Source organism: Pagrus pagrus (genome assembly GCF_965226575.1).
Source record: "Pagrus pagrus genome assembly, chromosome: 16".
In the NCBI taxonomy this organism is placed as follows: domain Eukaryota; kingdom Metazoa; phylum Chordata; class Actinopteri; order Spariformes; family Sparidae; genus Pagrus; species Pagrus pagrus.
In genome coordinates this window covers 8,210,467-8,232,580 of record NC_140200.1, presented here as the reverse complement: position 1 = coordinate 8,232,580, position 22,114 = coordinate 8,210,467, and the positions used below count along the sequence as shown (strand labels likewise).

The window sequence follows — 22,114 nt, the reverse complement described above, 5'->3', positions numbered from 1 at the left end:
ATAAAATAAATAAATAAAATAAAAACATCTTGCATATTTAGGTGTCCTTACAGAGTCGTTCAGGAGCTCTGAGTGTCAGAGTGGTTAGGGCCACTTGTGAGTTCCCTCCCCAGACACCTGGGCTCACCTAGCCCTAGCAACCCCCACTAATGCCGGTTGGTACAACGACCCTAAATCTAGTATTAGCATATTAATTATCCTCTTTAATTGTGCTCAAATTGTGCAAATTTAGGGTTAGGGTTTGTCTAGATAACATCATGAGTGGGCTAATCCTTCCTTAGAAACCATAATAACCTTTACAAGCTAGGCTAAACGCATAGGCTAATTTTAAGCTAATGAAGTGAAACAACCCAATTAGCATATCCGTGTGTAGCTAACATTTGAATTGTGAGACACATTAAGTGGGAATAAGAGGACAAAAAATGATTATAGCCGAATTATTGTGGTTGTTTTAGTGTTTGTGTTGAAGTCAAACACAGTGTGTTATCAGAAGGGGGCTGACTCTGCTCGGTTGTGTTATTTACCGTGCTTCCTCCTCCTCTCCTCTCTGTCGGTTCAACCACTGCAGGTAAATGAGATGCAGCTTTAAAAAGCCAGATAGGAAAATTATCCTCAGCAGCAGCAGCCCCCCTCCCCAAAATTCACCTTTTTCTCTCCCTCCAACTTGTGCCCTTGACGACGCTACAACTCCTGCCAGAAAAAAACAACCTCCGGACAGCGTCGGGAAGGTCAAATCTCCCCCGCCCGCAGGACCTCCGGACGAGCCCGCCGTGTTCTCTCGCTTCCCCCCGCCGCAACTGCAGGGGTGGAACCCGGACTGACCCGCGCCGAGAGCTCCGCGGTGTTCCTGCCGCCTGTGCTGCTCCATGCACCGGCGCGGAGTCTGGACGCAGTCAGCCTGCTGTGGAGGCATGGAGCCCCGCCGCTGAGTCGACCCCCGTCGAGATAGGTAAAGATATGAAGGCAGACTCATTAATGATTATTATATATAACAGCATGCGAACCTATAACATCACAATACACTGAGTGCAGCCTGTAGACTCCTGATAGAGATTATATGCTGCTTGTTAATGTCACGATGCTGACTTGTGTGTTCCTGTTAGAGGACTTCATGTACTTTTATAAAATCCTAAACTCACATTTGATTTCAAATGCACCCTTTAACTCTGCACTACTGATTTTCTTTTAGCATTAATGAATTATTTAGGCCAAGTTAATAAATCCTTATTTACCTAAAGTAGGTTTTTAACATACTTCCTAGAATAGATGCTTGTGTCCTCACATTGACTGTGACCTCCATGTGTGTCTATCTATAGTGTCTATAGTGTTACTGGCAACACCACACACACATACACACACACACATAGGCCTATTTTACTGGGTTAAATTTGAATACAGCCCACTGACAGTTAACCGTTGTCCCCCTCCCCAATTTTACTCACTCTAAATTTGCTTGAGGTCAATGCAAACCTGCAGGGGTGGAGTGTCTAGCTGATGATTTATTGCAAATGCAAATATATTAAAGAACACGGCGACAGTTATCCGTTTTCTGTGATATCATCAGGAGCGTCTTTGGTCGTTGTTTTTGGATTCAGAAAATGCCGACTGAAATAAAAGTTCAATAAATGGTTGCACTTCGCAGAACGGCTGGTGGTGGAGGACGTGTTCAGGTTCTTTAATAAAGCACTGAATAAAATTAAATAAAAGTACTAATACCACAGTGTTAAAATACTCTGGTACAAGGAAAAATCCTGCATGAAATACTGAAATTATTAAAAGTAAGCACTTGGGAGAGACACTTCTCTAAACACTCAACTATCTCACTAACAGGAGCTTGAAGTAAATTAACTCGGTTACATTTCCCCACTGACTTCCTGCACAAAGAAATAGTCCATCCTCACTGAACACACTAGCTGTAGGTGTGATTTTGTTTTCTCCATTAAATATATTTGACCCTGGGCTAAAAATGTGAGTTGGAATCCCAAACAAACTCCACTGACCTGATAACTTTTTCTTTTCTTTAACGACGTGCAGTCCTCTTTTGTAGTAGCCTACCGTTGTTGCTGCACAAGGACATTCCACAGTTTGTTTTGAGCCTCTTTCCCCTTGTAAGGCGAGGTCTGAGAAAGCTTTTTAATAAAGAAAAGATGCTCGGCGCTGAATTGCAGAGGGAAATAGTTTTTATTGGTCCTCTCACGGTGACTTTATAAAAACTAAGTGAGGAGGCTTTCACACCTAACACTCACAAGCGTGGCATTGTGCAGATGGAGGTCAGCGTTCGCATTAAGAAAGCAGCTACACTCTTGAACAGCTGTCTGACTGAGAGCTGAATGCTGCTGATGTTGTGCCACTTTTGACCCCCAAATGTACTGTATTGTCAAGACTCAGAGGCGTTTCTTACATTCTGGCAGACAAGAAGTGACATTTGGTCTGCAGTCTGCCAAATCTGAGTTTTCTACAGCGAGTTCACTGTTGTCAAGTTCAAATGGTCCATTCATACAGTCCTCTGAACCAACAGACCGATCAAAAACGCGACTGAAACACTCATCTCAAAGTCAACTTTTGTGCCACAATGACACTCATATTGTGACCATAACAGGAAGTTTTACAATATGTATCACTTTTATCTTTAAAGCATATTCTTTCTTTCTTATCAAATCAAATCAATTTTATTTATAAAGCCCAAAATCACAATCACATTGCCTCAGTGGGCTTTACAAACTGTACAGTGAACAACATCCTCTGTCCTTAGACCCTCGATTCGAGTGAGGAATCGAGGGTTTCATATTGAGAAAAAAAAACCTTTTAACAACAAAAAAAAAAAATATGGAAGAAACTCAGAAAGAGCCACAGAGGAGGGATCCCTCTCCCAGGACGGACAGGCATGCAATAGATGTCGCATGTACAGAACAGAACAACAAAATCCCAGTTTACAAGTTGCACATGACAGAATATCTGATACAAAAGTGTGTGGGTCAAGGAGACGACTGAGCAGGCCGAGGCGTCGCAGAGTGGTGCCCCGAGCCACACGGCCTCCCCTCCACGTGGTGACCTGGAAGAGGGCAGGCCACACAAGATAATTAGCAGTAAAACAGAAAAGATCTGAGTGAAGAGGCATCAAATTTTTACAGAAATACAGATATAAGGAGATAGTAAAACAGAGGAGGGCAATGATCCAGCGGAGCCCAGGGTATGTCGATCCAGATCCGTCAATATGTGAGGCAGCAGGAGCCAGGAGAGGCAGATGGTCCCAGGGACCCGTGGTCCATCAGAGGGAGCCTGAAGGAAATAAGAGGAGGAGGAAGAGGAGAAGTGCAGCTTGTGGGAACAGAAAACAAAAACAAAAGTTAGAGAAATGCAATGTTAATCAATCTTTCTTTCTTATAAAATTACAACAAAAATAAGGTCACTTCTTCATTGCCTGGATTATAGATTATAGTAATTGAGAGATGTTGCACTATGCTTCAATAGGGCTTTTTGTCCTTTGTCATTTTAACCACAGTGCACAAAATGAGACCAAATATAGAGTCTATGGCCTCTTTATGCACTCTCAATACGGAAAGTTATCAAAAAAAAATCGATAATACCAAAATTGCACAAGAGATTAAGGAACAACTTCCTGTAGTTAGTCATCAAAACAGGAAATGCTGCATATCTTGTCATCACTCGCGCCGATTAACAGGAAACTCAGCGACATGAATTTGTGCAAAATGTGGTGTGGAAGATCTGGGGTCATACCTCAGTCAAGTCTTACGTTTTGGTAATGGTTGATTATAGTGTGCATGGCTTATTACAACAAATCTAAATGTAAAAATCCAAACTTTAAAAAATCACACGTATGTCCTACCTACAAATGTGATACAAGAACAGAGAAGTTTGGTCGCTGCAACAGTTTCACCTGCAAACGAGGTGACGATGATACGATGCAACGATTATCCACTCAGGCTTTCTCCATCACGACCACAACTTATGGGAATGAAATGCAGCTGTGAGTGTGTGTGTGTGTGTGTGTGTGTGTGTGTGTGCTCGTGTTTGATTTTCGTTAAAGAAATCTCTCCAACAAGCTTCTCTCCTGGCGCGGCTCCAAGCCACAAGTGTTTTGGTAGAGTGGCAAGATAAAGTAGTTTTCTGCTCTCTCGGGATGCCGAGCCTTTAGATAGAAACAGAAGCATTCCCCTTGTGTGTGTGTGTGTGTGTGTGTGTGTGTGTGTGTGTGTGTGTGTGTGTGTGTGTGTGTGTGCGCGCGCGCGTGTGCATGTGTGTGTGTGTGCGCTGGCTGGGTTGCACTCCGTTTCATCAAATCTAACTTTTTTTCATTCTGGTTGTTTCACGGTGCTACAGATTGTGGTTGTGTGTGTGTGTGTGTGTGTGTGTGTGTGTGTGTGTGTGTGTGTGTGTGTGTGTGTGTGAAGAACCTCTTTCATGTTTTTTTGCATCACTGTTTGATGTTCCTCTTTTTTTTTGGTAAACGTGAAATATTGTGGTTGAGGGCAGTTTTTTCCATCAGAGCTGACAGTTCAGCAACGAAAAATGCTTTATCCTTTCTCTTATTGTCCCCCCGTCTCACACTGCATGATCTTTTCTCATTGTTGCCATGGATGTAGTAATTGTTTTGTGTGTTTTTTGTTCATTTTGTTAGAGGTATTGCTGAAACAATCAGCATATTAATCAAGTGACTTATTGGTTATTCTTCCTCATTCTCCTTTAGCAATCCCTTGCCCATTTTTTTGATTTATCTTGTAATTGTCACCTCGACACTTTGATTCTCTCCCTTTTTCTGGCTGGCGGTTGGTCAGTCAGTCTACCACTTTGACCCGGACAGAAATAGCTATTGTCGGGTGGATTTTTATGAAATCGTGTACCAACATTCGTGGTCCCCAGAGGATGACTCCTAATTGCCTGACTTTTCCTCCTGTGCCACCATGAGGCTGGTATTGTAGTTTTTAGTTAAATGGTCTCAACAACTTTTTGTAGAATTGCCATGAAATTTGGTGAAGACATTCATGGTGCCCAGAGGATGAATCCTAATGACTTTTCTCTAGTGCCATTATCTTAGGTTTATAGCCAAATGACTGCAAAACCGATGGCATTCCCATCAGCCTAAGCCGTAAGCTGCTTTGTTTACAGCTAATTAGCAAACGTTGGTCAACATGTTAAAGGTGTTATTGATCCTAATTCATCCATTTGGGAAAACATAGGCTCGTTTTTTGCAATTAAAGGAGTCTATCCTCTCCTACAGTGAGTGTATTTCTGTAACAGCCTGATTACATTTTAAATAAATTAATTTAGTCAAAAAACTGTTATTTGATGACACTATGGCATTCCCTCCATCCCTGTCAAATTGTATTTGCTGATAATCCGTAAAGCTTCGGGAAAAAGAAGTCTTTGTTTCAATCTTAAAAGCTTCTAATACATTTTTTGCGACGATGCCGCAGAACTTTAAAATTAAAATTGAGCCTCCAAGTAGGCAAAAAAAACTATAAAATTGCACACATTATTCGCCCGAATCCTGGCAGCGGTTCATAAAGCCCTGTGTAAACTCTCAACAGCAATTACTGCACGACTATCAACCACCAAACAGAAAATAGGATCTACAAAAAGGGTAATGGGGTGATAATGTGAACGTTTCCATCAGCCCTAACAAGTTTTGCAGTTTCCCCTCGTTCCCCTCTTCATCCGCCTTTGTTCCATCCAATACAGAGGATACTGAAAGCTTAGTTAGTTAAAGTTAATCAGCAAATCCAGCACCCTGGAGGCCAAATTGCATTCACTTCACAGCACAATAGACACATTGTCCCCAATACTTTTATCATTCACAAAGCCATATTCCCCCATTAGCCACCAGTTTATTTCTTTGACCTCTGAACACACACTGGTAATTACACAACCGCCTCCCCGAATTTCTTTTTTTCTCTTTCAGCGCTCCCTCCCTCCCTCTCTGTCTCCCCCTTCCCGTCAGTCTGCCTGCCTCTCACTGTTTCCACACAATCTTTTTTTTTTTCTGAGGATATAAAGGTCTGAAATTAATTTGTAGAGGCCAAGATTAATGTTGGGAAATGGAATATGGGAGCACTTTATCATGAGCTAAGGGTGATTAGTGGAATTCAGATTGATTAAGAATGAGCTGTTAATACATTCGCTTCTGACAGCGGGCCTATGGACCAGTCCCACGTGCTCCTTACCTCAGAGTTAGAGATCCATTGTGTGGGATTTAGTGGCATCTGGCAGTGAGGATGAGGCCTGCAACCAACTGAACACCCCTCGTCTCTAAGGAGGAAACTGCCAAAATAAAAAAAGTCTAAATAATACAAGAGATAAATTTAGGAATTACTTAATTTATAAAACATGACTTACATGTTTATTTTATACATAACTAAAAACATGAATAAATAGATTTTAAAATGAATAAATGAATAAATAAAATTAAATATTTAATAGAAAAGTAAATAAATTGGGGAATTACTACAAAGTTCGATATTTGTCAATTTATGTCACATTTTTATAAATTAATTAATGCCTGCATTTATTTTTAATATTATTTTTGGTGCATTTAATATAATTTTGATTAATTTATTAAGTCATTTATTTATTTATTAGTTGGCACCTAAAAATGCCAGAGGCCTTTTCTAGGCCAGTGTTTGGTTTGTCCATTCTGGGCTACTGTAGAAACATGGTGGTGTAACATAGCAGACTCCGTGATAAGGGTAAAAAACTGAACCTTTAAATCATTTGATGTGTCTTGATGGTTTTGAGTGTTCTCCTTCTGTGTCTGCAGTGTGATGTAGCTCGCCTCCCCCTGGTGGGCTGCGAGGGCATGCGACTGCGAGGAGGGCGGGATTTCGACCCTGACTCGCATCTGGAACTGGCCCCTCCTCTTCCTCCTCCCCGTCCTTCTGTTGGCTGGTTACCCGGCGTCCTCACCAAAGGTGTACGCCTGCGTCTGCGCTTGGATCGCAGCGACGACCAGGGGGGGGGCTGCTGGCAGCTGGTGGACTTGGAGGCGGCGTCAGAGCCTATTGGGCGGAGACTGAGGAGTGGGGCCCCCGACGCCTGCGCACAAAGTAAGAGTTGATTCCTAATATACTATAAACCTGATTATTATTCTGATTCTGACTTGGCCAGACTGCAGGTAATGTAACTGGTGATATTTTGGATTGTAGATCAACCATCAGTCGTAGAAGAAGTAGATCTTTTAGCAGAAGTAGCAATATCACAATGCGAAAATACTCTATTACAAGCAAAAGCCCTGCATTCAGTATGTATCATAGTTTAATGCACAACAATTACAAGTAAAAATTAACATATTAAAAGTAATATTTATAACAACACATCATATTGTTTCCCCCCCCTGACCTGCAACTGATCAAAAAGAGCAACACTCTTCACCTTCTTCATGTCTTCTGGAGTATATGTGTGTGTGTGTGTGTGTGTGACGGCGTGTGTGTGTGCGCATGCTTGCTTATTTAATACACACATTGTTGTTTATGCGTTTTATTTATTCCCACCTTATCACATGACTCTGGCGCAGGATCCGATTTCACTGTCTGTTACCATGGCGACGCCCTGCCTGAGCTGTAAATAAATTCAGGGGGTTTGTTACATTGATTAGACCACACACACAGGCGCACACACGCACACACCCACCAGCGAGGATATATTGTTTCTAGTTAAAATGCACTTATTTTATGCATACATTTTGGTGTGTGCGTGCGTGTCACTGTGTATAAACTGTTTGTGCATGTGTGTAGGTGTGCAGTTTAGTGATGCGTTAGCATAACTCACTTCATCGCAGTTTCCCCCTCTGCATAAGTGAGAACAGATACAAATCTCCATCCCCCGAAGCTGCTGATTAAGTTATGCTAATCATTGCTGATCATTGCTGCATTTACTGTGGCCATAACAGTGAGCGCCGACTGCTTTCAGCACGCAGCCTCCGAACGGAGACAATATCCCTACGTGGGAAAATAAAATGGGGCGTAGGGGTTCGCTGATCCTGTAATTGCTTAATTAGCCATAAACAAATTAGGCTGCGGTCCCAAATGTGATGTGTTAGGGCGCGGTGCAGTGGTGCAGATCTTTCCCCCTCGCCTGCAAAAAAAAAAATGGTGTTGTTTCATATTGTCAGCCAGTGTTAATGGGCTTCACCCCCCTCGTATCCAATTCTTTTTAAGTAAAAGATGATTATCTGCTCTCTCTCTCTCTCTCTCGGTCTGTCTCCGTCTGCAGTGTGATGCACCGTAATGGGACGGGACTGATTGAGGAGGGACATCAGGATTAATCTCACTGTGTAATTACTTTTATGATTTATGGTTCCCTTCCTTCATACAGACTCACTGGCCGCCCACCATCACGAACGTACAGATGAAGTGTGTGAATGTGTCAGAGCTGCAACGATCAGTCGATTAATTCATCGAAAGAAAAATTGGTTGCCAACTATTTTAATAATAATTGTTTCAGTCATTATTCAAGTAAAAATATGAAACATTTGCTGGATCCAGCCTCTTAAAGGAGCATGTTGTAGTTTTGGAGAAGACATTTTTATTAGATGACAAAGATCTTCATTGACTGATTTTTTTTATGCCTAAACAAACTGAGTAAACCGATTGTCTTTGTTTTCACGACTGAATAAACAAACCGGCCTCAAAGGACAACACAATTTCGTCCCGTTTTACTTTGTGTATATTTGGCGGACCCTGCCACCTTTCTAGCTGAACAGTGTTCTGGGGGCCTTATTTTCCTCTGTGAGCAGCTTGTTTATTCAGTTATGGAAAAAATAAATATTCCTGAGGTTGTATTATTACCTCATTAATATTCTGAATTGGAATTTCTTCTCCAAAACTACATAGTGCCCCTTTAACTGTAAGGATTTGCTGCTTTTCTTTGTCATTTATGACAGTAAATGACAAGTCTTTGGGTTTTGGATTGTTGGTTGGACAAAAGAAACAATTTGAACATGTCACTTTGGGCTCTGGGAAACTGTAATGAGACATTTTTTTATCGTACTAAATGATTAATCATGAAAATAATTGGTAGATTAATAAGTAATGCTAGCAATCACGAGTTGCAACCCTAGAACGCGCGCCAGAATTCATTACACTGACCTTGCTGTTTATCGTCCCTTTTGTTTATTTGCACTTATTGGCTTTTAGTAATGAAACCCTGAAATGTGTCTGACCTGTCAGATTCAGTGTTTAAACAGCCCGTGAGCTCAGCCGACTCCCGACAAATCTCTTTACATGCTGGCAGCGGCTGTGTGTGCGAGCGAGGGCACGCCGGCGTTTGATCCTCCCTGTGAAAGGTTAACCTGATTTTGATTGAGTGTTAAAACCCCACCAGTGTGGCTTCTTTGACCGCGGACGGGAATCGGGGCGTAACTAATCGATACGTGGCGGTGGAGGGGGAAAAAACAAAAAGAGAAAACCCGAGTTGCACTCCACACTTGTAGCCGACGAGAACAAATAAGCACTCTGGAGCCCTGCTTTTTCTTTTATTACCTGCACCTCGGTGGGGAAAACACACACCACCTTGCCTTTGGCAGGTCTTTTTTCTTTCCACGTGTAGATTTTTTATTATAGATAAAACAAAAGCAGCGTACATGAGCTGACACTGAGGCAGAGAGAGTCTATAAATAAAAGGAAGACAGTGAGCCTTGACAGCAATATGATCTTTTATCACAAACAAAAGCAGCAGAGTAATCCTGAAGGGCTTCTGCTGGAGCCTTTTGATGTTTACAGAAGAATTGATCTCTTTACCTGAAAGCCAAGAAAAGTTCAAGCTTTTTTTCCAGGATGATTAAAAGACTTCATATTTTAGGATTTTGGTGCAATTCTTGGACCGGACTGTGGAAAATTTCTTCAGAAAATAATTTGAGGACAGATTACAGTTTGCAACCCGAGCGCTCGCAGCACCAAACACTGCACAGCTTGAATCCCTTGTCAGCCGCTCTGTGCTCTTTTTTGAAGACAGAAGAGAAAAAAAAACCCTGAGCTGCGGCAACTGTAATTACATTACAGTCCCACACAGCCACACACACACAGCCACACACACACACACACACACACACACATCGTTTTGAGCTCAGCAGGTCTGCCGGCTGCCGCGGGATGTTAGAGGCGTGTTGCCATGACGACTGAAAGGGGACACAGAGGAAGGGGGTTAGGGTAGAAGGGAGAGGGAGGAGGGGGTTGTTTCGGAGGAAGATTGAGGAAGAGAGACAGAGAGAGAGAGAGAGACGCAGCAGAGTTGCCGGTGTCTTGACAGCGTGTAGCAGCAGAGAACAGTCGAGGCAGACTGCTGGAGATCCATCAGGGGAATATTCAGAAAACTGCCGCTGGAGAGAAGCGTCACACAGACAGTGATTACCAGACGGCTGTGTGCATGGTAGGCAACGCTCTGAATGATGATTCTGTGTGCAAATTTTGAGGCTTTTTTTTTTTTTTTATGTGATTTTGTCTGAGAGGAAGAGGATGGGAGGCATCATGCATATTCACGTGCTCTTGTCTGTTCCTGTTTTTCCTCTTTCTGCAATGACAATTGCTGTCATCGCAGGGAGAGGATTTTATTCTCGATAGCGCCGTGGTCTGTTTATTATTCCCACGTTAAAGAATAGCAGGTATGAGAGAGGTAATTTAATAGAACAGCAGCCTCTGTTCAAGAGAAGTCAGTCAGCACAGAGGGACTCCTGATTCAAAGGCCACGTCAGGTGAGCTTTGAGATTGCGTTGCATGAATGAAATGATGGAGAGATCGATTGAGAGAGGGCTGTGCTGTGGAAGTCACGGCCATGTGGGTGAATGGCACTGAGACAAAACACTGTGTGTGGATGCACACTTGATTCATTGTTTGATTGTGTGGGTGTTGTGGGTATATGTGCTTTGCTTTCACTTCCTGCCTCTGTGTGTGTGTGTGTGTGTGTGTGTGTGTGTGTGTGTGTGTGTGTGTGTGTGTGTGTGTGGCTTTGTCTCTCTCTCTGTGCAGTAATGATATTTATTGCAATCTTTGCAGTTGAAGAGGGGGAGGGGTGTGGAGGAGTACAATGCTGTGTGTGGCTTTGTTTCTACTATTTCCTATAGTTTTTTCTGTGTGTGTGTGTGTGTGTGTTTGTGTGTGGAGGGGGCAGTCTCACTAGTGCGTCTAAGTTTCCGCTCCGGCTTGGAGGCAGCGGAGCGTGCACTTTAAAGCTGCCACTTCCTGTTACCTTTCAAATGACACTCGATAGTCTCTCTGTCTCTCTCAGGTCTGATGAGTACCCTGTCTGCCGGCTCAGAGATGCAGACTCCCGCTCTCGGCCCCCAGTTCATGGCGGGGCCCCAGGGTAAGGTACCTGGCAGGAAGAGAGGACGGCCTCCGATCCGTAAGCTGGAGTTCCAGAGTCACTACATTGAGCCTATGATGCCTCTCAAGGTCCCAAAGAAGAGAGGCAGGAAGCCTGGCTTTAAGGTCAGTCAGTCATCATTTCAGTTTTGCTTTCACCGTGTGCACCGCATTTTTATATATTCTTCTTCCTTTCTTGTACAAAAAATGTTTTTACATTCAGATTTCTTAATGAAATGTATTGTGTGTTTTCTTGCAAATGCAATTAGTGAATACATTAAAACCAGCATTGTTTATGTCGACATTAACACAGCTAGCGGTCTTCTTCTTCTGGTGCATTGCTTGGTTTGTTGGCACAATACTGCCACCAACTGTCGATGAGTGGTATAGCATAAACATTGTTCGTAGGAATGTGAGCACCGTCATATGTGTGCTAATAGAGCAAGAGAGCCAAACAAACCAGACACCCACTCATTGAAATCTTGCTCCACAGTGCCTCTAGTGGTCAAAAACTCAACATGCCACCTTTAATTTTTGGTATGTTGCACTGTAAAGAATGAGTAGTGCTTTTGTCATAAATATTGGTATTGGTTTATTGGTAATATTAAAGTTTTTTCTTTAGATTATTTTACGGCATTTGCCTTTATTGAGCCACTAGCCACATCCAAGTATTAGCAATCTTGATATTACATCATTAGTGGTATCGGTGTCACTATTAGTACTGATTCTGACATAGCTATTACTATTAGTATGGTATTAATATTTATAGTGGTGGTGCTGTAATGTTCAGTTGAAAAAAGCCCTTCTATTTTCATTCCTTTAAGAGTCATTATAACTGAAAATAATAGTAATCAGTGTGTTGTGCAATATACCACGATACCACAAATATTTTCTGAGACCCTAGTCTCAGCTATATTTGCTTCTAGAAATGCATAATAATGTCGGCACGTTGTCGGCTTTAAAATTAAATGTCTGCATCGACCCGAAATAAACATGTCTGCTAATATGACAGGCTGATAAGATGAGGCTTAATTATGCGCATGCCACATGAACCATACCACGTAGTTTTCTTATTTTTCCAGGTGAATGTGCTCATTTTGAAAAGCATTGTGTGGCTACATCTGCCAGTGTGCAGAGTAGACATAATAATACTGTAAGTTACAGGAGAGACTTAATGTTTTATGCAGTTATCTATAAAAAAAAATGTGTCTGTCAAAATTAGTTGGATTGTGAGGTCACCCGATGGCCATTGACCCATTTATTGTCTGATGTCTGATGGGAATTACAGTGACGGGGCCTCCTCGTCCTTATATATGCTTTTTATCCACTGAAACACTTCTGATTTATGCGTGTGTGTGTGTGTGTGTGCGTGTGTGTGTGTGTAGCTGAAGCCCAGGATGGTGATGTCCCCACTAGCTAACTCTCCTCCCAGCAGCACACCAGAACCTGAGATGGGCTCCCTCCCACAGGATGCTGCTATTGTCCCCCACTCTGCCACACCTCAAGTCCTAACAGGTAATAACACACATACTATAGATACACTTAGTCATCTTAAAGGTGCACTATTTACTTTTGGGAAATATTGTTTATTTATTTATTTTTTTTCAGAAGGGAAAAATCTTCATTCACTGGTTTTCATGACTGAATGAATTGGAAATACAATGTCATTAAAGGACAACACAACATTTTAGATTGTCTAACTTACATTTGTAGGACCTGAGGTTCACACAGCGTTTTGGGGACCTCATTGCCCTCTGAGGACAACTTGTTTATTCAGTTATGGACAAACATCAAATAAATATTTCTGAGTTTGGATTATTACGACCTCAATAATGCTGTAAATGTCGTATTTTCTGAGTTTGAATTTCTTTTCCAAAACTATGTATTGCACCTTTAACCTTTACAGGCATTTTTATGTAGGAGGATGGTCATAAATGATTACAGGTCTGTACAGAGTTACATGTGATTTGTAAGGGATTTGTTCAAGACACACTGTCTAATGATTTTTTAAAGCCTTGAGACGTGGAGTCGTTCTGTACGGCAGGAAGGTGGTCGTAATATTTTTACACTTATTATCCACTCGCAGCTTGACGTGGTGGTGTGACTCTGCGGTATGAAACGCGCTCTCCCTCCCTCTCTTTGTTTTTTTTGTATCCTATCTTTTTCATCCCTCTGCTGCCCTGCTCCGACTGTGACATCAATTCGGCGCTAAAATACTCCCTCTGCAAGTGTCAGCGTGATGTTCCTCGTCTTTGTTCCCTACACGCACAGAAGACTTGTTCCCCGTGACAGAAACATGCGTTCAGATGTAGAACATTACGCTCGTGTGTATGTTGAATCAAAAAACTAGTTCATATGGGTTCGCTGTGTATGTTTGCCTACTTTCAACTCACATCCTCTTTCATATTCCCTTTTAATCTTCTCGTCCAGCATTCCTCTCCTGCTCAGCCTCTGGAGAAAATCAGACATTTTTAATTCTTTCAGAAAAGGAAAATACATCTCATTCAGCCGTCCTGTCTGTCTCGCCTTAAATTTTTTTTTTTCTCTCCTTTTTTCCCCGTCCTGCTCTGAATAAGCAAATATTTAAAGATTGTCTTCGGTGTATTTGAGGTTGGAATTGGGGAATCTCGCGTGTCAAGGACCAGCGCTTAGCCCTTTGTTCTTGCAAATCAGAAAAAGTGTTTGATGTCAGACTGTAGACATACAGAGGCAAAGCGCACACACACACACACACGCACACATATATACACACTCTACAATCCAGCGTGCTCCCTGTGGTGCCACCCAAACACATATGTAAATCACGTCTCTGGTGAAATGGAGAAGCATTTCAAAAATAGTCCATGTATTTTAGGGATATCTTTTGGGATACTGTTGTGCATGCTCCTTCAAATACATTAATTTATTTTTTAAAAATTAAATCATTTTTTATTCAAGAATATTTGAGATGTTGGGACGTAAAGAAAAAACTGTTTACTGTAATATATGAAGGCAGCTCTGCACTGTATGTGTGTCAATACATAAGCCCTCCAAATGTGTGGATCTTATCACGTAATTGATTTTCTCACAATACAATACAATACGTTTGACCTTTGTGCGAGCACAAAGTAGAGGTAATTCAGAATCATCTCAGCGGAGTATTTCACTCTTATAAATCTGTCATCCTGTAAATCCATAACTGCCTGACTCTGGCATCACCAGCAGGCATCTACATTATTGACAAGCTGAAAAACGGTGGGCACAAAGGGAGCAGATTTAGAGGAATTACTGACTACCTTTCAGAGGTTTCACATCCAGTTACAAGCTGAGGGGATTTAACGCAGCTTATCTTATATTTTTTTAACTGGCTGTTTAAGGGACATGGAAAATGTAACTGCTGTCTGGCAGAGTACATAAGTCTGCAGACGTTATATTGGTCTGAAAGCAAAATGAAATATTTATATTTGAATATACTCTTGCGAAACGTTCAAAACGTGCCTATGCAGAGCGAGCCTCATGCTTATCCTGTGGTTCTGCTGCTTGCAGCTTTCTGCACCTGCCATGACATAGTTGTGACCCCCAGCTATGTTAGAGTAAACACGTAATCTGGTTGTAAAAGCTCACACACACATCGTATGGCTTCAATGAAGTCAAAGCCCCATTCAGTGTCAATGGATAAGCCCCAGCTTTTACATTTCTCCATGTTCCTTGGAGCAAACCGGCACATCTCATCTGGAGTATGCATACTTGCCAACCTTGAGACCTTAAAATTAGTCAGCCTCTTGATGGTGATTTACAGTACATCTGTGTAATCCCCGTCGACAGAAAAATCGATGCAGCAGATTTTACAAAACCTTGAAAACTTTCCTTGAGAAAGGGGAATTCTCTGTCTCTTACTCACTGAGGAAGACGAGGCACAACAGTACAGTAGACAGCAAGCCAGTGCCAGAAACAGGTTGTGCTAACTAGAAGGGGAAAAAGGTGTTAAAATTTGTCATGCATCGTGAGAAATAAGGGAGGATTGTTACCCTGGGAGAAAAATGGGGGAGAGCATTGAATAATGTCTCCTGGGAAAATTGGGAGGGTTGGCAAGTATGATGTACGATGGGAGATCTCCAAACACCACATTGTTGCATCTCCTCCAGGTGTAGCCATAAAACACTAAGCTCCATCAGCAATGGCCTTTAACTTAATAAGGAATGTGAGATGATCAAATGGCTGCTGTCATTGCTAACAGCTACCTATTTGGGAGCAGGCTCTTTCCAGGAACATACGCATTCAAAAAGTTACACATCAGTTTTCTCATTCTGTCCATTGCTGCAGCTCTGTATTCCCCATCTGTCTGAGTCCTTCTGTTTTAGCTCCTGTCTCTTTAAGACCCCCCCTCCCATTATCCAGTCTGCTCTGATTGGTCAGCTCACACACGCCTGAGCCAGCTCCACTCAACATGTCTCCGGTTGGCTCTTTCCTGTTTTCAGCTTCTAGTTAGCTTCACTTCTACCGTGAATATAGGCATAAATTATGCGAATGTGTGACATGGTGATGTCGTGTGATGTCACTGAATTAAAGGCTAGTGTAAACTTTGACCTGCTGACAGGCCGACACACAAAAAAACAACATTTCCCAGATAGACTTGGCTCTAATGATGTCACTTTCCTGTCGATCCTCCTCCAGGAGAGACGGCAATGCCTGGTGACTTCTTATGTGACCCACCAGTGGACTCCAAGCGGTATGCCGTAGATCCCAGCGACTCCGCCTTCAATGTCATGACGTCACAGTATCCGCCAAAGCACTCCTATGGTTACCGTGGCAGCAGTTGCTCTGCTCCGATGGGTTTGTGCAGACAGGCATCGAGCCCAGCGAGCTTCCAGGACGGAAATAGGAATGGTGAGGCTGTGTTTTGTATTCGGATGTAATACACCAGGCACACAAGTGAACAAGTGGTGTTACACAGTGCAGACCACACTCACGTTGATTTCCTACATCAATGCCATATTTGGACTTCAGATAAAATTAGCTTGAAATCTGTGGAAGAGCTGTGACTTTGCTGGTGCCCTTTGTTGCCATGAGTAGCATACAGCCATGCTAATGCTGCCCGATCTGAGTGAGAAAGTCACTGCGCCTTACCAATAACAAGTCCTGCAATAGATCATGTTCACATGGCGGCCATTTTCCTTTGACGTCACTGTCAGGGAGGGGGGCTCAAGTCGTAGTCATGTAGGGAATCTGACCAGTCCAGTGCTAAGCTAAGCTAACTATCTCCTTGCTGTAGCTACATATTAAACACACAGATATGAGACTATCTTCCTGTCTAATGCTCAGTAAGAAAGCAAATGAGCGTATTCCCCGAAATGTTTTGTTTATTTGGATCTGCTTTATGTTAACCATCTTCACTCCACCTGCTCCACTGTGCTACCCAGCTTACAGTCCGATGCCTGACTCCGGAGAGTGCAAGCGTCCTGCTGGTAAGGACCCGTCCCGCTGGGGTGTGGAGGACGTCGTCTGGTTCATCAAAGGTGCTGACCCCCAAGCCCTGGGACCCCACGCTGAAGCTTTCAGGAAGCATGTGAGTCCAGAATAATTGTACTGTAATGCTACATGTATGGGAACAGAGCTTTATATCCCAGCATGCATTGAAAAGACATTGGGAAGACTTGAACTTAGAAATCTGTTACAAGACAACTGCATCATCCTGTTCCCTGTGGTCCTGAATATAAACCAGCAGATACGGAGGCTGAATGAAGACTATTACAGCATTTTTAAAGCATAGTGAGGTCCAGCCCCGAGCTATATTACAAGCCTTTTAACTCCCCATAAACCACTGTGCTGCCTGTGATCCTCGGGCGGGACTGTGGCTTAATATTTAAAGTGGGCAGGCTTTTCTTATCATAGCTGCAAGGCTCTGAAACACCCTGAACGAGGGATAGAAGTGTTGGTAATAAAGCTAACTCTATTTTATATATAAAACTTGTTGCTTTTCATATCTTCATGTGAACTTTTTCATTAGTTGAAGGTGGTTTTTAACTGTTATAATGTGGTAACTTTGTGTTCGTTTTTAATGTATTAAGATTTAAATTTTTTGAGACACCAGTGCAGGATATAAAGTTAAACAAATAACCAGGCAAACAGATTCTCATACCGTTTTTCCATCGTGTGTTTCAGGAGATAGACGGAGACGCTCTGCTCTTGCTGAAAAGTGAGATGATGATGAAGTATCTGGGACTGAAGCTGGGACCTGCGCTCAAACTCTGTTACCACATCGACAGGCTCAAACAGAATCGGTCATGATTCGCTGCAGAGGAGCCAAACTTGTGACCGGCGCTCACTAAAACTGTTCCACTGCGGATTTCTCTCAAACTCTCTCAGCCATCAGCAATACATCGTGAACGCCTTTGGATCCAGAAGCGATTATTTCATCCCGATCATTGGCTACTGGGCATCTGAATGGCTTTAGATTGTAAATAGCTCGGCTCCACACGATTGCTATATCAAAACTTGTATTGACGTCCACGCTGCAGTCTGCACACAGCTTACGAAGACACAGGAGCTTTACAAAATCGTATGGTGCTTTACCTCTTTATCATATTTAAACTGAAACAAGTCTTCGGGCTGAGGCTCAATGCTGCTGCAGTTTTAAAATAGTCGTTTTGTGAGTTAGTTTTGTTGTAAACTGATGATAATGTTGAGCCAGGTATCACTCCTCGACACAAACTGTAACTATTATCTGGTCTCTGGAAGTACTCAAACTGTAGCTTGCGTAAGTCACTCTTGAGTAAATCCAAATCAAATCTCGACCCGAGGATTTTCATCAAGGTTTGTATCAAGGTTTTATCTGCATATTAGAATGTGAAATGAAAAACTGCATTAGAAGCTTTGTTGTGAAACAAAGTGATTTGCAAACACGAGCATTTCTTTTGTAACCACAAACCACAGCACAGTAGTGAAGCGATAAGGTGTGATCACAACGGCACGTAGTCACACAGCGCTCACAACGACAGGAAGGAGAGGAGACGTAGGGAGACGCTGGGTTCTCGTGAATCGTATATCATGCTACATTCAACGGTGTTAAAATGACAATATTGCAGCCTACCTTGCGAGGCTTTTGTTTTATTTGAGGTTGCAAAGTAGCATGAGAGAAAGCAACTTGTAGCAAACTTGGTGCTCACTGAAAACATTGCTGCCACTACAACCACAAACACTTTAACAGTTTAATCACTCGTACACTTCATCACTGTCTCTTCCAGATAAAGCTACAGTTTACATTCCTCTCATGCAATACCTCTTCAGTCATTTTGAATATAAATAATGAAGCAGTTTTTGGTCTGCTAACTATAAAAAGTGACAAACTATTAAGTAGAACGTCTTGAGCATTAAGAATAACTTTTTCTTTGTTATTTTTTGCAGCCACCAGAAACAGTTTTGTCATATAAAATAAAACACATTAATGATCAGTCACACGCAGTATGTGACAAACCTATACAACTTGCTTTGTTTGAAACTGACTGTACAGTACTTGTTACTCACTTTAATATTTTGTGTTCTACGTGTTTTGCTTAACATTGTTAAAGTCAGTGTGCCACAGACTTATGTGAGTGCAGCATGTGTGTCTATGTATGAAGTCTGTATTTTTGGACTGTCTTCAGCCCTAGTGAGCTATTGGCTGCATTTAACGTTCACATTTTTAATTTTCTAATTTCCGATCAGATAAGTTGATTTCGGTGAATTTGGTGAAGCTGTTTTTTTTTTTATCATCTGTGAGACATATTTCATCAATTTTGACTCTCAAATGACACTCCTTTTCTTTTTAATACAATGTTTTTTAAAGCATACTTTTTTCAGACAAAAATAAACCTTCTTCAATGAAGTCTGGCCTATTATTATTATTATTATTATTATTATTGTTATTATTATTATTAAGAGGTAGTGGTATATATTTATTTTAATTTTATTTTTTTAATTTGAATTCAGAACCATAATATATTTTAGGAAAAGCAATACTTTTATTCTGCATCTCTCTATTTATTTATTTATTTATTTACTTATTTATAATCATGAGCTCCAAAGGGATTCCAAACTCTTATTTTGGAAAGCGCGAGATTAACGTCGCTGTGGTATCGCGAGAGTGGCGGGGGAACTTCACTTCCTGTATATCCTGTGATTTTCATGCGTCTCGCACGAACGTGTGCATCTGTCAGCCAGAGGTGAACATGGCAGACATCTCGGAGAGGACGCTGCAAGTGGCCGTCGTGGCTTCCTTCGCTGCCGGCTTCCTGGCGGGCTGGCAGGCGAACAGAATGAGGAGAAAGTTTCTGGACTGGAGGAAGAAACGACTCCAGGACAAACTGTCAGAAACTCAGAAGAAGATAGATTTGTCTTGAATGGTAACGTAACGTTTGTCTTGCTAGCTAGCTACATTAATGAGTTTACCTTAGGCCTGTTGTTACCTGACCAGCCTACTTCTACTTTTTGTGAGAGAGGGGGAGAAACTTGATTTTTTTTGCCTCACTTGAACACAGATTTCGACCTTACTGCTGTTTCTCACCCTCATATGTTGGCCCAGTTATGTAAGACAACCTCTTAGCCAACTATTCTCTTAAGACCAGTGATTGCACCTGTAACTTAACCTGGCTTCAAGTGAACAGTGTCTAATAATCACTGTAATCTTCTTCATTTGACAGGTGTCTGGTCTACATGAACGCTGGTCTTCCTTGTAAAGCTGCTGGGTCCTACATGTGCTACACGTCTGTCACTGTGGAGAAGAGACCTCAACATGTCCTACCTGTGTTCTGGACTACCTTTCCCTTTCACCACCACACCTTTTGAAATCAAGGTTGAACTTTATATTTCTGTGGGAATACACCCACACACTGCAGCTTCTTCTCCGCCCTCGGACACTAACATGGGAGAAGTTGGTGATCTGGCTTCAGTATTTGTTTCATACCTTGTGAAATAAATTATTTGTATTTTTCATGTGTTTTCCTCAGACTGCTACATTCTCATCACTGTTGTACATTTGAGGTGACTCAAAGGTGCCATCTCCCTATATATGGCTGTAACCACTAGCTGCCATTAGCCAGTTAGCTCAGTTAGCCGTGCAGCTATAGAAGACCTTGAGTCTGCCTGGAGCAGGAGCTCGGAGCAGCCGGAAAAAGTTGCTGGGTTTAATTTAATTTTTTAAACTTTAATTGTCTAAATAAATATGTGCTCCTCCACCATTGGTGTGTGAACGCATGTTTGAGGTATTCACCATACACGTCCATGTATTATTGATCAAGTTTATTTGTATAGCAGTTATCAAAACCAGCATTACAAAGTGATTTGCAATGAAAACAGAACAATAAAATACACACTAATGTTTGAATAAGCAGGCAGGCCTAAGGAATGAAAGAGGAATACAACCTATAAACAGTGGATGATTAAAAACCATAGATAACACACCCAGCGTGTGCTGTGGGAAAACTGAGGCAATGTGAAGTGGTACTAGGATGATTGTGCTTCGTAAATATTCAATTTACCAACAAAACAACAATTAAACAGCAGTCGGTCTTGATTACAGGTGAGCGTGGGTGAACCTGAACCAGAGTTAGTGTTAATATGAGAAGCTCAGTCTAATCATGTAAGATTTAAAGTTTTGCACTTAGTTGTGGCTCCATCTGCTGGATGAAAGTGAGAATCACAACTTTGACAGGGAAGTTGGTGCTATATTGACGATTACCCCACAGTCCCCTCACACATAGATGTCAGCCAGCTAATACGGCTAATTATTTTCATCAAGATCCATGTATTATTCCCTGAGTAATTATGATGAAATGCACCCTGTATGTCAATGCTAAAGAAAGATTAAAAATAATCCTGAATCAGTCCCTTTATCTTTCCACACTCAAGGTTATTGGGGGTCTATTCTGGGCCGAGACCCATTCTCCATCTGAGCTTTGTGGAAATCTGTTCAGTCGTTTTTGTGTAATCCTGCTGACAAACCAACCAACAAATGGACACAAGGTGAATACTTGACCTTGGTGGAGTAATAGGTGTATTTTTGGGGGGATTTTAAAAATAAATTTTAAACCACATCATAACTTGTCAAACTGTAGCGTTAAAATGTCTAAAAAATCCCCATACTGATGATTTATCATCATTTTAACAAACTGACAGAATAATCTTAACCAAACATCCACTTTCTTACTTTTTTTGCCTTGTTTTTATGAGCTTTCACCCACACCTCGCTCCAGCTGCTGATGAAAACAGTAAGATGCTGTTTCCAATGTCAAGAATGAACTTCAGTGTTCATCACCAGAGGTCTTATTTGAATCTAATATGTGGTTTACTTGTACAAGGTTGCTCGTATAAATATTTACTCTGTAGGTGTTTATTTACAGGATTTTTAATGGTTTGCACATACACAACGTGTCTACAGGTGGTGCTAGTGCACTTCACCACTTCATGCGCACAAAAACAAGCTTTTGCCTACAGCATTCTAGTCACTGGCTCTGAAATTAGATCCTGTGAGCAGCAGATCTCTCTTTTTCATCATCACCAGTCTAGCAGGCCTATTACCACCTCTCAACAAGCTTTTGACAAGACCTTAAGAAGTCCCCTTTTCCTGTAGCACTCCATCAGCGGCTTGATGAGAAAGAAGGTGCTGAGGGTACTGGAGAGGCATCAGGAGAAGTTAATATGACAGATAAGTACGAAAAAAAAAAGTCTTTACTGAGCGCCATCTCACCCAGGGATAAGGAATTTGCATGTCTCGGTTTATTTACAGAAAGGAGTGCAAAACAGCCACACGCTGGTGGGGTAGCCGTCAGTGTTTCAAAACGACTAAA

At 41.9% G+C, this 22,114-nt stretch overlaps 2 protein-coding genes across 4 annotated transcripts; both read left to right on the top strand.

Moving 5' to 3' along the window:
* The first annotated feature begins 91 nt into the window (after positions 1-91).
* On the top strand, positions 92-19,155 carry scml4 (Scm polycomb group protein like 4). Of its 3 annotated transcripts, XM_084377327.1 has the most exons (9): positions 92-155; positions 456-568; positions 698-949; positions 6,776-7,061; positions 11,218-11,438; positions 12,698-12,827; positions 15,966-16,178; positions 16,712-16,857; positions 17,454-19,155. In XM_084377327.1, the coding sequence occupies exons 4-9, from the start codon at positions 6,815-6,817 to the stop codon at positions 17,577-17,579; spliced, it is 1,083 nt and encodes a 360-aa protein (XP_084233453.1). In that variant the 5' UTR covers positions 92-155; positions 456-568; positions 698-949; positions 6,776-6,814; the 3' UTR covers positions 17,580-19,155. The 3 variants fall into 3 exon arrangements, with proteins under 3 accessions (XP_084233453.1, XP_084233452.1, XP_084233451.1); XM_084377326.1 differs by lacking the exons at positions 92-155; positions 456-568; positions 698-949 and having other exon boundaries at positions 6,711-7,061; positions 11,236-11,438; XM_084377325.1 differs by lacking the exons at positions 92-155; positions 456-568; positions 698-949 and having other exon boundaries at positions 6,711-7,061.
* A 275-nt stretch (positions 19,156-19,430) lies between these two features.
* lnc.lemp (lncRNA encoded micropeptide) lies at positions 19,431-20,259 on the top strand. The gene is made up of 2 exons (XM_084377164.1): positions 19,431-19,672; positions 19,970-20,259. The coding sequence occupies exon 1, from the start codon at positions 19,499-19,501 to the stop codon at positions 19,667-19,669; it is 171 nt and encodes a 56-aa protein (XP_084233290.1). The 5' UTR covers positions 19,431-19,498; the 3' UTR covers positions 19,670-19,672; positions 19,970-20,259.
* Positions 20,260-22,114: the final 1,855 nt, after the last annotated feature.

Excerpts from the sequence above, each read along its gene's own strand:
- scml4 (XM_084377325.1), top strand. The coding sequence starts at position 6,743 with ATGGTTTTGAGTGTTCTCCTTCTGTGTCTGCAGTGTGATGTAGCTCGC. Across the intron at positions 7,062-11,217 it reads CCCCGACGCCTGCGCACAAA|TCTCTCTGTCTCTCTCAGGT; the intron begins GTAAGAGTTGAT and ends GACACTCGATAG. Across the intron at positions 12,828-15,965 it reads CACACCTCAAGTCCTAACAG|GAGAGACGGCAATGCCTGGT; the intron begins GTAATAACACAC and ends ATCCTCCTCCAG.
- lnc.lemp (XM_084377164.1), top strand. The coding sequence starts at position 19,499 with ATGGCAGACATCTCGGAGAGGACGCTGCAAGTGGCCGTCGTGGCTTCC.